Genomic DNA, 15,637 nt, shown 5'->3' with positions numbered 1-15,637 from the left:
TGTTCACCAGAGAAACACAAAAACACGAATAAATTAGGATTTTCAATAATGTGAAGCACACATTTAGCAAAACCCTGTTGTATTTGTTTAAAAACCCTGACAGCTTGTACCTTTGTGTTAGGAAATCCTCAGCGCATACTGCTCCTTAAGTTAAAGATGAGCATTTATACCTGAATTATTCAAGATATTCACAATTTTTAACACAGCACTGCCTTTGAAAGACATCTTACAATAGCACAATAGCCCTGCACAGTGTTAGTCTATATCATTGTATATTGTTAGGCATGAAAATATATGTCAGACAAAAATAGACTTCCTGCGAGTTTTTCAAACTAGCTCATCCGTCACAGAGACATATAATGATTTATTACAGCCAAATCCCTGCCTGTGAGCGCCCATGCATTCATGCCTGCCTCTAAAACACGGTATAATACATGTATACATGCATGTTTCGGTGCTGCTGTGATCCAGCAGTGCAGCATGACTGATGACTGGGGCTGCACTGAGTCCTCGGGCTGCACCATGCTGCTTCTCTCCTCTCTGCTCCGTGCCAATTAGTCCTGTTCTTCTGCAGACGGGTCATCCCTTTCCCGCTTGAAAAGTCCCAGATTCCTCCTTCCGCTCCCCTCCAAACAGAAGAATGCAGACCTCAGGCATCCTGGGCCGGCAAAAGTTCTCCCAGAGCATGTGGAGCACAGCTTATTGATTTTTCCACTCTCACTATATCTATTTTATGTCCTGTGGCTTTATGTCGAATTGTGTGCCTGACAAAAAAGTTTAACTGGTTTTATTTATAGCATGGACTTCTACTTTTTGTGCCCATTGTTATATTGAAGGTCACGTGTTGTATCATTCTGCGGGCAAGTTAAAATACTGACATCCACTGAAAAGTAGATGCAGTAGTTTTCTGAAACAGATACAAGTAGCAGGATAATGTCAGATTGAGGTGAAAAGTACTTAATTATTTCTGCAACCACAAAATACTGTGAATAAATTCATTAACTCTGCAAAAAGCTAAACAACAGCGGCTTTGGTGTCCTTCAAATTATGGTGCTAATGGAAGGGAATACTTCAAAAAGAGGGGGGGAAACTTAAGACCAAGAAAACAGGTATAATTGAGCCAGGTCCTGGCACTCAGGGTGGTTTGAGAAATGTAAAAAGCCTCTAATTCAATAGGACTAGAAACATTGAAAACACCAACAGATACTGGCTTGCACTTAATTCAGGGTGTTGTGTTGAGAAATGTTTGCTGCTGTCACCACAGGTGCACACAAGGGAAAAAGTGCAACATTTTTTTCTAGCCTCAAATTGCATAACATTATAAACAGATACAAGTCAGACATGACAGTCCTTACTAGAACACCAAGAATAAAATACTGTGTGCAAAAAACACTTGAAATTTAGCTAATTTCTTTAAATCTTTGCTAAGATGTTTCTACACATTGATTGGAGTCCACCTGTTGCAAATTAAATTGATTGGACAAAATTTGGAAATGCATGTCAGCAAAAAAATCAAGCCATAAGGTCAAAGGAACTTCCTGCAGAGCTCAGAGACAGGATTGTTGAAAGGCACAGATATGGGGAAGACAATTAAAAAAATTCTGCTGCACTGAAGTTTCCAAAGAGTTTCCATAATTCTGAAATGGAAGAAGTCTGGAACAACCAGGACTCTTTGTCGAGCTGGTCACCTGGCAAAATTGAGCAATCAGAAAGGCCTCAGTTAGAGTGGTGACCAAGACCCCGATGGTCACTCTGACTGAGCGCAAGAGATCCTGTGTGGAGATGGGACAAAGTTTCAGAAGGACACCCAGCCCTCAACTGATCCAGGCTTAGTGGCAGAGTGGCTAAACGGAAGTCTCTTTCTGTGCAAAATACATGAAAGCCTGCTTTGAGTTTGTAAAAAAAAGTACCTGAAGGACTCAAACTGAAAGAAACAAGATTCTCCAGTCAGATGAAACCAAGATTGAACTGTTTGGCCTCATTTCTAAGTATTATGTCCAGAGGAAACCAGGTACCACTTATCACATGCCCAATGCTATCCCAACAGTGAAGTATGGTGGTGGCAGCATCATGCTGTGGGGGTGTTTTTCAGCAGCAGAGACGGGGAAACTTGTCTGGGTTGAGGAAAAGCTGAGATACAGAGTTATCCTCAATGTAAACCTGTTCCACAGTGCTCAAACTAGGCCAAAGGTTTACCTTCTAATATGATAATGGCCCTAAGCACAAAGCCAAGACAACACAATTGTAGCATCAGGCTGCAACATTACAAAGTTGAACAAAGTGAAAGGGGTCTGAATACTCCTGAATGCACTGTATACATTAATTCTGCACTTCACTTCAGTGGAGTGTTGTATTCTTTAGTCAGATATCATGATGTCTCATTGTGTGATTGTCTTGCAAGATCAGTTATTATATGGCTATGAGGAAATATATCATATTATACCATTGTGTCTATATAAGCCATATACGGCAGCTATATATGAGCTATAAAAGGCATGATCCATTAAATGTCTAGAACTACCACCTGCTGGGCAGTGAATATACACTGATAAGTCAAGAAGAAGGGCAGCTTTGGTTTTTGGCCTTGACCTTCTACCTCTAAAATGTATTCAGTTCATCCCAGAGTCAGAGTGAACACTTGTGCAAAGGTCAAATAAAATCCCTCAAGCATTCTTGGGATATCACGTTTACAAGCAAGAAATCATGAAAATGCTCAGTGGCCTTGACCTTTGACTTACAACCTGTAAACTCTTTTCTGTTCAGCCTTAAACCTGAGTTAACATTTCTGCAAAGTTTGAAGAAAATCCCTTAAAGCATCTTTGCGATATCATGATCACCAGAATGGTCTGGAACAACCTGAGAGCATCATGCCTCTGGCTCCTGACTATCTTCAGCCTTAACCATTAGTATACTGGATTTTCTAAACAATTCTTCAGGCTGGTCTAGATAACAAAGAAACATCGCAGTATTCACAGTGGTCAAGCTTGAGTCCATGGTGCAGTACAACAGTGAGAAATGCCAAATAACTCACAAAGATATTCAACGCCTCCTCATTGCACTATTAACCCTTCAAATCTCATTGACTGACTTGCACCCATAACACTACAACACTTGTTTTCAGATTTTTTTTCTTTTCCTGCCTGCTTTTTCTCAAGTCTGCTCCTTGAATTCACCAGCTGTGCTAAGAAAAGTAGGACTCTGAAATCCCCTCAAAACAGGACACAGGTGCAGAAAAAGTAAAATAGTCCCACATGCAGAAACTGGCACTTTTCATTACTAAAAGATTTGTTGTGTAACTGCAAAAGCTTTTGCAACCATTTTTGTCTCTTATTGGGAAAAAATGACAATCTTGACAGCATATTCCCCTAAAAGCAAGGCTGTTTTTGAGTCCTGGCCACACAAATATCTTGTTATTTACTGCGGATGTAACTCTGTCGACAGTGTTTATGGGGGGCTGTTATTGATCTGTGTGTTTCCTGTCAAGGTGCTGTATCTGCTGGGGGCGATGTCTCTGTCCATGGCTCTGCAGCTCGACCGTCACGGTCTGTGGAACCTGCTGGGGCCCAGTCTGTTTGCTCTGGGCATCATGGCTGTAGCCTGGGTAAGAAAAACTCACTTATTCGCTACACAGAGGACAAGAAATGCACAGCTCAGGACAGGTGTATTCCATATTAGATTTATTTGCCTTTAATAATGGTTATCTCTGTAATTTTCCTTCAAGGTTAAAACACAATATGGGATAATGAAAGATGGAATTTCATAAAGTAATATATCAATTTCAGCTTCTTAATCCTAGGATTAAAAGTCCCTTTTAACCCAAAATGTTAATTCTTGCAGCGTGTGACCAAGCGGTCAGGACAGGATAAAAGAAAATTAAATTTCTTACATAATGTGTGTTTAACATTCATAGATGAGCTTGTTCAAACACCCAGATGAAACGTGTCCAAACTGCCCCGCTATTGTTCCTCGTGCCACTAGGTGTAAAAAGTATTTAATCCATCATTTAAGCTCAGGGCTAAAACATGTGCATGGCTAAAATCTGTGGCTTTTCTGACCAATAAAGCTATTTTACATTAACACAGAAGGAGCTTTAAAAGTTTTGCAGCCTGTGGGTATTAGTCATGGGTTGTAGTTCCATTATAAGTCAGCTTGTACTTTCACTGACTCTTCTCCCAGTCATAATGTGCTCCCTGAACTGAGAAGATAAAAAATAATAGTCTTTCAGGGAAGGTTCTTGGAGGGGGGAAAAAAAGCCTTTAACACCAAACCACTGACATGAGTTTGAAAACACGGTTTGTAGCTTCCTCAGAGAAGGCTTTGCTCTGAATAATGTGTGGGAGTAGTAGCTCTGAGAATTATCTTTGTGAGAAATGGAAAGATGAAAAATCCTCCATGTAAAGCATCTAGTTTAACAACAAAAGGGAGAAACGGTATATGTTACTATGTAAAGGATCTGTTTATTTTAAGCCTAACAACAGCACACCAGAAATTCGACGAACATACATATATGTTTATTCAAATGTGAATGTATGTGAGGATTTACTTAAAGCTGGTTTTCAACAGCGATCATGCATTTAGAAATCAATTATCGATGACATGTTTACACATAATTTATGTAAAATATAAAATACAGTATAATGCAAATATCAGAAATAATTTATTCTAACAAATGCTCCCATTGCTCCCAAGATGTAGGCATTTGTAAAAAAGGATGAAATATGTAATGATATACAACACAACATATGGTATTACTACAAATAATCATGAACAGTGGTGCTTCCAGGATTTAATTTTATTATACTCGCACGAACTCTTCCAGTGCATGTAGGATTTCTATATTGTCTCAGTTCTTGCACATACATGATCACAGAGGCAGAGAGAGCACTGACTCTACCCGGACAACATCAAAACAGCTTAATACTAGGAGAGATAAATGATGACGTTGCCCTTATAAAGCCATAGTCATCTAGAGCAGGGGTTCTCAACCTCTTCAGCCTGTGACCCCCAAAATAAAGGTGTCAGAGACTGGGGACCCCCACTGTACCTGAAGGTGGCTGAACACAGCCATGCACATTCACGAATAGTCATGTGGAGACAAGGCTGTCCATAAGGGGGTATAAAGGGGAGAGCTTTCTGGGGCCCAGCCAAACTGGGGCCCATGGAGGTCAACAAAATTATGGGTTATTGTAAAGTTAAGCATGTGATATCCATTTATATTTAACCTGATAAAATAACCACTCTTATCAATGAAACAAATTTCTTTTTTAATCACTGTGTAGTTTATAGCCTTCTTAAAAATGTAAATCTATTTTGTTAAAAAAATAAATAAATAAATAAATAAAATGGGTTAATTGGATCTTAAAAGTAGCAGAAATGGGTTAGTATGGAAGTAAATCAGTGCCATCTGAGTTTGAATTTGAATTTCTAAAACTAAATTTTTTTAAGCACCAAAATTGGATTTGGAATTTGAAAAACCATTAAATTAGTACAAATTTTTTTTTTGCCACTGAATTTTGTCCGATGCAAAAATAAATTCAGTGGCAAAAAAATTCAATGTCTCAAAAAATTCAGTTTTTAAAAATTCAACATAAAGAATTTCAGTGATAAAAAATTCAATCTCAAAAAAAAAATCAGTGTAAAAAAATTCAATATCTCAAAAACTTCAGTGTCTAAAAATTAAACAGCAAAAAATTCAACTTCAGCCTCCAAAGAGACCGAGTAAACCATGGCTTTGTGAGGTTATAAAAAATGTTGAATTGTTTGTGTTTCCTCATGTCTATGCTACCAAAATTCTTACAATCACACACAACAAAGTTAATTCAGCATTATTTACTTCACAGCTTAGCACCATCATTTTTTGTAAAACCTTGACTGTTGGTTAGTAGTTACACTTTCAAACCATTACACATCTTTGTTTTTATCACACATTTGGAATTGCATTTTTTGTGTCATGGTGTCTTTATTTGCCTGTATTCATTTATTTATTTATTTATTTATTTTTCATTTACACTTTTGTGTTTTATATCTATGTTGTAGTCATTGTGTAGCACTTTGGTAAATGTTAATGTATCAACATTTTATGTAAATCTCTGAAATAATGATTATATAAGTGGAATGGAGTGGAAATACAGCAATGAATGCAGCATTTTGAACAAAAGAGCTTCATTCAGCTGCCAATCTTATAGTCAAACACCTGCTTATGAAACAATGATAATTCCATCTGAGCTTTATGGGGGTGTTTAAATGTCTAATTTCACATGGATCTGCCTGTTTTCTCTAAATGAATCATGATTCATAGCCCATCTTGTTATAAATATAATCTTATAAATACTTAATAGTGCAATTCTGAAAATAACTTTGAGCTAATTCGTCAATGGATGCAATCCCCCTGCTTAAACATTCTTTAATCTTGTAAATGCATCACTTTTACCTCATAATATTATGACAATTTATTCTTTGAAATGTATGACCTAATGTTCCGAAATAGTATGACCATACTCAATAAAACAACAACTTTGCTCTTGTAATATCAAGACTTTATTCTTGTAAATTTACAATTTAATCAGCAACATTATTTGTAGTCCACTGTAGTCCTATACATCAACTGTCATGAAAAAAGTAATAAAGACCTAAAATAGGGCCATAGAGGTTGATGGCCACAGGCAGAGATGACTTCCTGTGGCGTTCTGTGGTGTGAATACTGTGGCCTTATATTCTTCTAACTTCCTGTAGGGATAAACCAACACTGTCTTGCCCCAACAGAAAATTTTGCTTGTTAACTTCTCCATAAAGTCAAGGTTTTAAAGATAACCCGGAGTTCACGCTGTGATTACACCACTCTACATAATTTATCAGCCGTTCAGTTGCATATGTTCCCGCATTCGCCCCTCGGTTTCTTTCTGAGCCCTTCCCTTCAAGAGCCCTTTTCATTTCAGCGTGTCATGTTTCTGCAAAGCCTGGCATTCTGGATGTTCCCAGACACAACCGAATTAGATCAGTCGAGCGGGAGGGCACAGAGCGCCTGCTGCTTTGCAGGGGTGTCATGAACAGTGAGAAGAGGGGCAGAAGTTCAAATCTGTCAATGCCAAATATTCCTGTCTTCAAACTAAATGAGGTCCCCGACTTATGCATAAAAAGACAATTCTATGAGGAAACTGTTTGTATTAACCAGAAAAATGTGCAGCTCCAAAGGGATTTGAAAAGTACAAACACATTTCATGTTTTCCTCACTTGGCTTCACATAGATTATTAGTCTTGAACTCCAAATGTATTCAGCATAATAACTCAATCAGAGCCATTTTCCTGCCCCAATACATGTAATTATTTCTGTCATTCATGAGCAGCTTGCATTTCCTCTGACATTGTTGGGGTGCTTTATGGTAATGTGTTTTTAGGGGGATATAATCAGTGTTTATGAGGGGATGAAAATAGAGAGCGAATGAAATAATGAAGCACTTTCTAAACGCTGTTTAGGAAATAAATGAAATGTCCAAGTCTTTCCCTGCCACCACTTAAAGTAAAAAAGCGAGCTCTTTCTCAGTATTAAACAAATAAAGACATCATATCCATTTACAGGCAAACACAACATGAGCATAGATTACAAAATAGGCAAACCAATGGCTGTCAAAACTCTGATGGCCAATTGAAAACATCTATCAGCTGATTATGATCATTGTGATGGAGTTTATGCTGCAGCAGTAGGCATGAATACAAATTTCAGACAATAAAAGTGGATTTATGAAGAATCCTGTCCCTCTGTTCCTGCAATCAAAGCAAAGCGCCTGCTGCTCCCTCACTGAAATCCCATCAGTCTGCATGTGTGAATGACTGCTGCCGGTATGATCTCCCTCTTCAATATCGTGTTTCTACATGACACACACTGATTGAATTACAGAAATGAGGACATTAAACACAAGGCCTCAGGGATTAATTGCAAAAGTAATAAATTGAAAGAGTCTTTTTTTTTAATGAGCCCCGTCGCTCCTTCGTAACTTTATAGAGAGGAAATGATACTTAAGTGTCTTTCTTATCAAATTTCATGGAAAGAACTGGTTAATTTGAGACTAATCACAGGACAAATTGAAATTACAAATTAAATGCCTCATTTAAAAAGCAATTTCTCATAGAGGCAAAGACATCAATTTAAAGTAGAATTATGCTTTTAGAGAGGAACATAAGCAGACACTAACAAAGGTCTAAATTTCAGCCTTTTTCACACTTCTGCAGGCTGCCCTGTCAGTATGCATCTGACAGTGGAGACTGTTGGGCAGCGCGGCAGGGGCCTCAGAAAGCACAATGTGACATTAAAGCACTGGCAGACAGAGTCCACTGCTATGACAGTGGACTTTGCCTTTGTATAAATTCTTAATCTAAGGTCACCATGCGTAATTAGACATTCACAGCATCTGCGAAGAGCTGAGAAGAACATATTAGCCTGCAGATACAAAAATGAAGCAGATTCACTATGTGTAGGTAACCGGTTTCAAAATCTGCACATTTGTGATAACAACTCAGCTGAAAACATCCAGGCTAGTTTTTCTTGAAAGTACCTTTATGACTGCACCAATACTACTAGTGGCAAGTGGCTCTTAGAGTGGCTGCCCATTAGTTTTACAGACAGACATAAAAAGCAAACAACAGTTAACTGTAAAATATATGAGGGAAATATTCAAATACACTGACATTCAGTCGGGTAAAACTGAAAGTAATTAGATAAGATATGTAAGCTGTCTTTTCAACAGCTACAGTAAAACCAAGCTTCATCGCTCTTTATGAGAGCTACAAACAGCACCGTAAAAACCAGCTGACACACAGTAAGAGACATAGATAAAAAAGTGACCCTTTTTAATGGAGCTTATACTTTCAAATTAAAATTAATTCTACTAATTAAACAGCAGGTTTAACAGCAGGGTGGTTCACTGAGGCAACCCTGACAAAAGGCTTAAAATAACACAAAAAACACATTCAAGTAGGACCAGAGTGGGACTCATTTTCAACCCTGGAGAGTCATCACTCGGACCAACCCACTTCACTTCACAACCTTTCACTGGACTTGTTTTATTGTGGATTGAGTATATTTATCATCATACTTCGCACAGTTAAGAATTTCAATTTTTTGATTACATGTAAATGTTAACACACTGGAACAACAGCTCAGCGGTGCTTCTGTGTTATTTACAGAAACAATTACACGAGTCATGCTGCTGAGCCTTGGTACTGCTACTGAGACAAAAATTAAGTCTAAAAAATATCCCATAATCATCATGACTACCTCATGACCAATGGTCTTATGACCAACCATGGGACGTTTTTATCTACAAAGGATCTACAGAGTTACAAGTTGCTGTTTTTTGGTAGTTTAGAGGTTATATTTGTTTTTCAATAAGATTCATTGAGGAGCACAGAATGATTATTTTTTCCAGACACGTTTCCATTACAGCAGGCAGGCCTATAGATTGTACACTATACTATTAACACTGACTGAATCCTACCTGCCCACTCTCATGTCTATGCACAGCAGTGGTGGCACTTCCTCACTCTCACTGTAAGCAGCAAACTGGGAGGGAGGCTGCAGCTTCTGCAGAGGGGGTTTTGTGGCAGTGTTTCCCATGTAGCTGTAACATAGCTGCGATTTGAATAGAATGTACCTCTGTTGCAAGGTTATAATAGTTTTGGATTTTTCATTAGTTTTTATTTCTATTTCATTTTTAAATTTTGTTTTAAATTTCAGTTTAGTTTTTATTAGTTTTAATTTCATTGGTAATATGGGGAACTTGTCGGAGGTGAGACCCAAAAGGGCTCTTCACTTTTCTCTGTATTTATTACATTTTTATGTTTGTATACAACTCAAGAGCCTAAATTACCACTTTATAAAGTATTTCCAATCAAAACCATGTGATTTTACACTCTCCAGGTTTGGGTGTCCATGTCACTCAGTCTGCTGCTGTCAAAGACTAAAACTAAGGAGATTTTGTCTCTAATTTATTTTATTTTAGTTAATTTTGTCAGCACAGAATAAAGTTTCAGTCAGTTTTCGTTTTTTTGTAAAGCTTAGTTTTTTTTAGTTTCAGTCAATATGATTTTTACATTTTAGTTTTAGTTATTTAGTTAGTTTAGTTAACTATAATAACCTAGCTCTATTGTAGCCTAAGCCAGTGGATTTGAAACTTTTTTTGTCCAAGGCACACCTAAATCCAGGCGTACACTGTGTGAATTGTATCTGATAAAGCCATGAATTTTTTAGTTGCACGACTCACTTGGAAGCCGCGCTGACTTTCAGTTGTATCGTGCATCATTTGCTGTGTTGTGTACAGGGGGATACGAAGCCGATCACGATCCGACTAGGGCCAGACCAGCTTCTCCCAACTGGTCGGATGGATTTCTGACATGTTTGTTGGATGGAGATGCTGTTTGTGTGTGAGATAGAAAGAGAAATAGTGGGAGAGAGAGATTTACTGTGTCATCTACACCTGGCAAGTTTACATTGAGCTGTGAGCTAAAAAAACACCCCTTAAGTCTTGGCTTAAGTTTTTGGTTGCGCCAGCAAGTTTTCTGTTTTTTTTTAATCTTGCATTTTCTCACCACCTCTTCTTCTTTTATGACCCTTCTCTTCTGTTACTATGATCTTGAGTTTCTTGGAGCATAGGGATTAATGAAGGTAATTATGGAACAAATGAACGTATGTTTAGAGTCAGACTGACATAGACAGACCTCCTGGACCAAGCACACTGATTGGCTGATGGACACAGAACATTACTGTTGGTAGATGTAGTTTGAGAGTTCGAGAGAGGGAGATGCAGAGAGAGAGAGAGAGGGAGTTGAGAGGGGTACTGCAGCTTGTATGATCTATTTACTGTCACTGCACGTCGTCCCTGGCGACCCTTAAACCCGCCCGACCCACCAGGACTTCTCCTGGTTCTCCAGATTAGCCACTCCAGGCCTGATCTCCAATGTTAAATATTAAACTTGCTCAAGGTCAGACATACAACTTTGGTTCTTCGGACACATTAAAATTGAGGTCTGAAGTGGGCATGTTGTTTCTGTTTAAAACTCCACAAACTAAATTCATCATAAGAGGAAGCCTCATGGTTCATTCATGAATGATGTCAATATGTAGGACTGATACATGTTGCAGAAATGTTCACATTTTACGGTACAATATTTACCTTTAATTCTATTATAATAATGATAAGATGCAGATGGAAGCATGAATCCCTCATAAAAACTGCTTAATTCCTACGCAAGCATTCAGACTAACTTACTGCTATAACATACAGATCAGTGGTTCTTGTTTGGTCTCAAGATGTTAACATTTACAAATCAAAACACATCTGTCATCTTTACAAGTGGTTAGCAGGTTTGTCTTTATGAGCTGAATGTGTACCAACATTTTTCAGATTGATGGCTGCATTTTCTCAAGCTTTTAATGTCATATTTGCCATTATAAATTTATAAATATAATCATATATCGTTAGTACATGTGAAAAGGCTTATTAAAGGACCATCCTTAAAAATATCATTAAATATTCATGTAATTTAAAGATGATTGAAAAGCTGCTGGTGCTGTTGTTCTTTTGGACTAACTCTGTGTTTGTCTGTTTTACTTTCAGACTGTGCGCACCATCCGCCGGCGACGGTGCTATCCGCCCACCTGGAAGCGCTGGGTGTTCTTCCTATTCCCGGGAACCATGATTGCCACATCAGCCGTGGCCCTTTATGCCTTCGTGGAGACAGAGGAGAACTACTTCTACATCCACAGCATCTGGCACATGCTAATCGCCGGGAGCGTGGGCTTCCTGCTGCCACCTCGCGCTAAACCTGATGCCAAGGTGACCCCGCTGAAACGTAGGCGGGGCTGTGGCTATCAGCTGTGCGTGAATGAGCACGAGGAATTGGGCCTGGTGGACCCTGCCATCATCTCCATCAATAGCATCTGTACCAGCTGATAAACTCCCCACCCCACCCAACCCCCCCGCCTTTTACCTTACAGACACTTCATTGCCTTCTTTTACCTGGGAAATTCACACACGGGAAACTAAGCCACAGAACTTGAACAGCAATGTAAATACTTTACTGCAGATGTGACACAATGGAATTGAGTTTTTCTTTTGTTATTATTGTCATGTAACTATTATCAATACAACTGTAATTATTATAACCTATAGTTAAAGTTGTTCTGATGAATTGTGGGTGTACAGTGACACACTGGTGTTTGTGAATATGTATTTAAAGTCAAAGCTGAGACACTGCTGCTATCTGACGGTGACTGTAAAACTGCTTCTGTTGGTTATTTATTGGTGGTCTTGTAAACAGGCCAATTATTTTACTGTGGGGCACAGATCAGGGGAGGGAAAGGGAGGGGGCATTTATCTAGGGCACGGCTTTTCTGAAATTCTTTTCAAGTATATATCTTTTGCACTGAGACACAAAAATGTTATTCTGTACATTTTTATAACAATATGAACTACAGTGGGCATCACAAATGTAAAACCTAGTTGTCATGTGGAATGTTAGACTGTCTGTTTTGCAAATGCAATGTATCGCTTTTGACACGAATGTGCTGATTGTTCTCCAAAGGAACAAATCCAAAGTCCAGCTGCCTGTTTGAAAGAAAAGACAGGGAGGCAGGATTATTTCTGAGACCTCAAACCAAGACCTCACCTCCCTGTTCTTCTCTGACAGGACCATGTGTGACACCACATTCATAAACAATAAATGTTTTCTTTCTTTGCCTCAGTATTACTTCTGCTTTCTGGGCTTTTAAATGCAGTGGGATCATTGAGCCTCCTACAAAGACATCATATTGCAATTCCTGCTGTAATGGAAGCGTGCAGTACTCAGACAGTGAGATGAAATGCTGTCAACAGCATCCTCCCAGGAATAGAGCGAAGGATAAATAATTCTTCTTAGGAGCAGCAGAATGAGGGAAGATTCAGAGCATACTGTGGTGTCTCTCTTATGTGAGGAGAGGGAGACCTTTAAGACTATGCTCTGTGCCTTATTAGACGTGATCCATCAGCAGCTACTCAGTATCTATCATCCTGTGAACATGCACAGGTCTAACAATTTATTTGAACAGAGAGATGTATACCTTCATTCTTTTCTAGCCAGTGAACATAACTGCACCACAGGCAAGATTTATAAGGTTATACTTAGCCTTGAATTGCAGCCGTTAAAACAAAAACTATAGCAGCTCAGTGTGGCTCTACTTGAAAAATCCCAAAGATAATGCTTATATTTTTATGTTTAAAGGAATAAACCTTTAATCCATCCAACTCTCATGGATGTCAAAAAACAAAATCTCAGTCTCATACTGTGTTTATCATGTTTGCACACTGACCCCGTCATTATTTTTAAGAGCAGGTTTGATATTTTGCATTTTTCACATCCGTCAAATTTATTTAAATAGGCGACTGAATATTGAGAGCTGCAGCTGCTGCTCCCATATTCTCACTCTCTTTTAAACTGACACTTCATTTTAAATACCATATTTTGCCCTTGAATTTCAGTGCATTCAGAAGTATTCAGATCCCTTTCACTTTTTCAATTCTTTTGTTGCAGCCTGATGCTACAGTTGTTTGAATTATTTTTTATTCTCATAAATCCATACCCAGTACCCTATTGTATCAAAGTGATAAAAGAGTTTTAGAAATGTTTGCAGATCTACTAAAAATAAAAACAGAAAAATGTCACATTGACAGAGGTATTCAGATCCTTGCAAAAATGCTTGCTTAGGTTCCTCCCATTTCTCTGGATCGTTGCTGGGATGTTTCTACAACTCGATTGGAGTCCACCTGTGATAGATTAAATTGATTGGACATGATTTGGAAAGGCACACAACTCTCCATAGAAGGGCTCACAGCTGAAAATGCATATCAGAGAAAAATCAAGCCATGAGGTCAAAGTAACTGCTGCAGAGCTCAGAGAGATGATTGATGTAAGGCACTGATCTGGGAGAATGGGAGAGGTTTGGCACAACCAGGAGTCCTCAAAGAGTTGGTTGTTTGGCCAAACTGAGCAATCAAGGAGAAGGGCCTTAGTAAGAGAGGTGACCAAGAACCTAATTGTCAGTCTGACTTAGCTCCAGAGATTCTGTGTGGAGATGGGACGAAGTCCCAGAAGGACAGCCATCACTGCAGCCCTCCACTGATATGGGCTTGTGGCAGAGTGGCTACACTGTAATCAAGACCAGGTTAAAACCTAGTATATGACTGACTGCAGCTATCTAGGATGCCTGTTGAAATTCCTGACTGAATTGCGTGTTCTGGAAGAGTGATTTTTGGGGTGTGTGTGTGTGTGTGTGTAATTGTGCTGTCCCTTATGTCATAAAGCCCTGTTGGCATGAAAAAGCAAACCTGACACGCCAGATTGACTCATATCCATTGCATGAATGTGTGACCAAGTGAGACTGTCCAACACACAAAAACCCTTGAATCAATCAGAGCAAGACACTGACATTAAGAAAATACAACAGATTTTAATAAGATTCTGTAAGACAGGGGATTTACAACATTATTTTATGCAAAAGGTATATGAGTTGACTTGCCCTTTAAGTTTTGTATTGTATATGTCTCACTGTCAAACATTCACCGTTGGACCAGTCTGCAGTGGGAGGGAGAGGTTTAAAGCTTAAAGCACAATTGTGCACACCAAAAGAGCTAGCAAAGAAATGCTAATAAATTTAACAGAGAAATCACCAGTACTAATAGTTGAAGCCAAATCAAAGTTGTTAAATTTATTCACAACGGATCAGAATGGTTCAAAACACACACAAAAACACATACATGCAAAACAGCTGCTCTTAGGCTCTCTCTCCCGACACAGCATTAAGTCCAGCAGAAAATGTACTAATAAAGACTAAGGCCCAAAAAACTAAAACCAGTTTTGGGAAAAACAGTGCTTGGCTCCTCTGGTAATGTCTGTACAAACTAGAACAAACAAACAAACATATCAAAATACAACAAAAGGCTTTTACAATTAATATCTGTACAACAGTTGCATTTTAAAATGTACATCTACCTTGAAAGACTGGGTTATATTTCCCCCCACACTAGTTGCTGCCAGGCAGGTGGCTGGAATCTATTAGTTTAAAAGAGACTGTGTTAATTTTTTAACAAAAGGGACTAATACTAGAGTTGGACTGAAATTTGTTCAATCTGCTACAAAATACCTTCTTTCTTGGCTGATATGCCAAAGCAATCACTCACAAAAGGATGTCCCTCACCAAACATGGAAAACCTGATAAAAAATGTTTAACAAAGCTTTATTTAATTTAGCACTATAATTTAAAAGATCTCTTTCATGAAACAACAATTTCAAAATTTAGATCATGATTTAAAACGTATTTTTAAACAAAATGGAGCCTACCAAATCAAGGGCTGACACAGACAAAGGCTGGCCTCAGCTGCTCACTCAGGTGTGCTCAGGTCCGAATGCAGGAAGAGAGATCCAGGTGAGGTTCAGCCTCTAATTATAGACTCTGCCTCCTTTTCTGGGTCCTAGTGCTATACTTCCTGTTACCCTTTCACAAATGTATTTGGCGTTCATCCTGGAAAGTGCCCAAGCTCCCAAACCTGTTCCAGTCTTTATTTATAAGGCATTTATAGGCTTTATGCACAGCAGGATAAGTGTATGATGT

The 15,637-nt window shown here is 38.6% G+C and overlaps 1 protein-coding gene and 1 long non-coding RNA gene across 2 annotated transcripts in view; one reads left to right on the top strand and one right to left on the bottom strand.

Moving 5' to 3' along the window:
• tmem8b (transmembrane protein 8B) overlaps positions 1 to 12,325 on the top strand; it is an 81,776-nt gene extending 69,451 nt beyond the window's left edge. Inside the window, exons 12-13 of the mRNA XM_041788128.1 lie at positions 3,485 to 3,601; positions 11,610 to 12,325. Coding sequence (XP_041644062.1) covers positions 3,485 to 3,601; positions 11,610 to 11,945 — 453 coding nt within the window. The 3' untranslated portion in view covers positions 11,946 to 12,325. The remainder of the gene's footprint in view (positions 1 to 3,484; positions 3,602 to 11,609) is intronic.
• Positions 12,326 to 14,506: 2,181 nt separating this feature from the next.
• Positions 14,507 to 15,430, bottom strand: LOC121510451. Its single transcript, XR_005991945.1, has 4 exons — positions 15,367 to 15,430; positions 15,170 to 15,237; positions 15,019 to 15,078; positions 14,507 to 14,927 (listed from the first exon to the last, which is right to left on the bottom strand). It is a non-coding gene; the product is annotated as an uncharacterized LOC121510451 (long non-coding RNA).
• Between the last annotated feature and the right edge of the window lie 207 nt (positions 15,431 to 15,637).

The sequence above is a fragment of the Cheilinus undulatus genome, linkage group 5, assembly GCF_018320785.1.
Source record: "Cheilinus undulatus linkage group 5, ASM1832078v1, whole genome shotgun sequence".
Taxonomy (NCBI): domain Eukaryota; kingdom Metazoa; phylum Chordata; class Actinopteri; order Labriformes; family Labridae; genus Cheilinus; species Cheilinus undulatus.
Note: the sequence above shows the minus strand (reverse complement) of the source record. Positions and strands in the feature narration are given on the sequence as shown.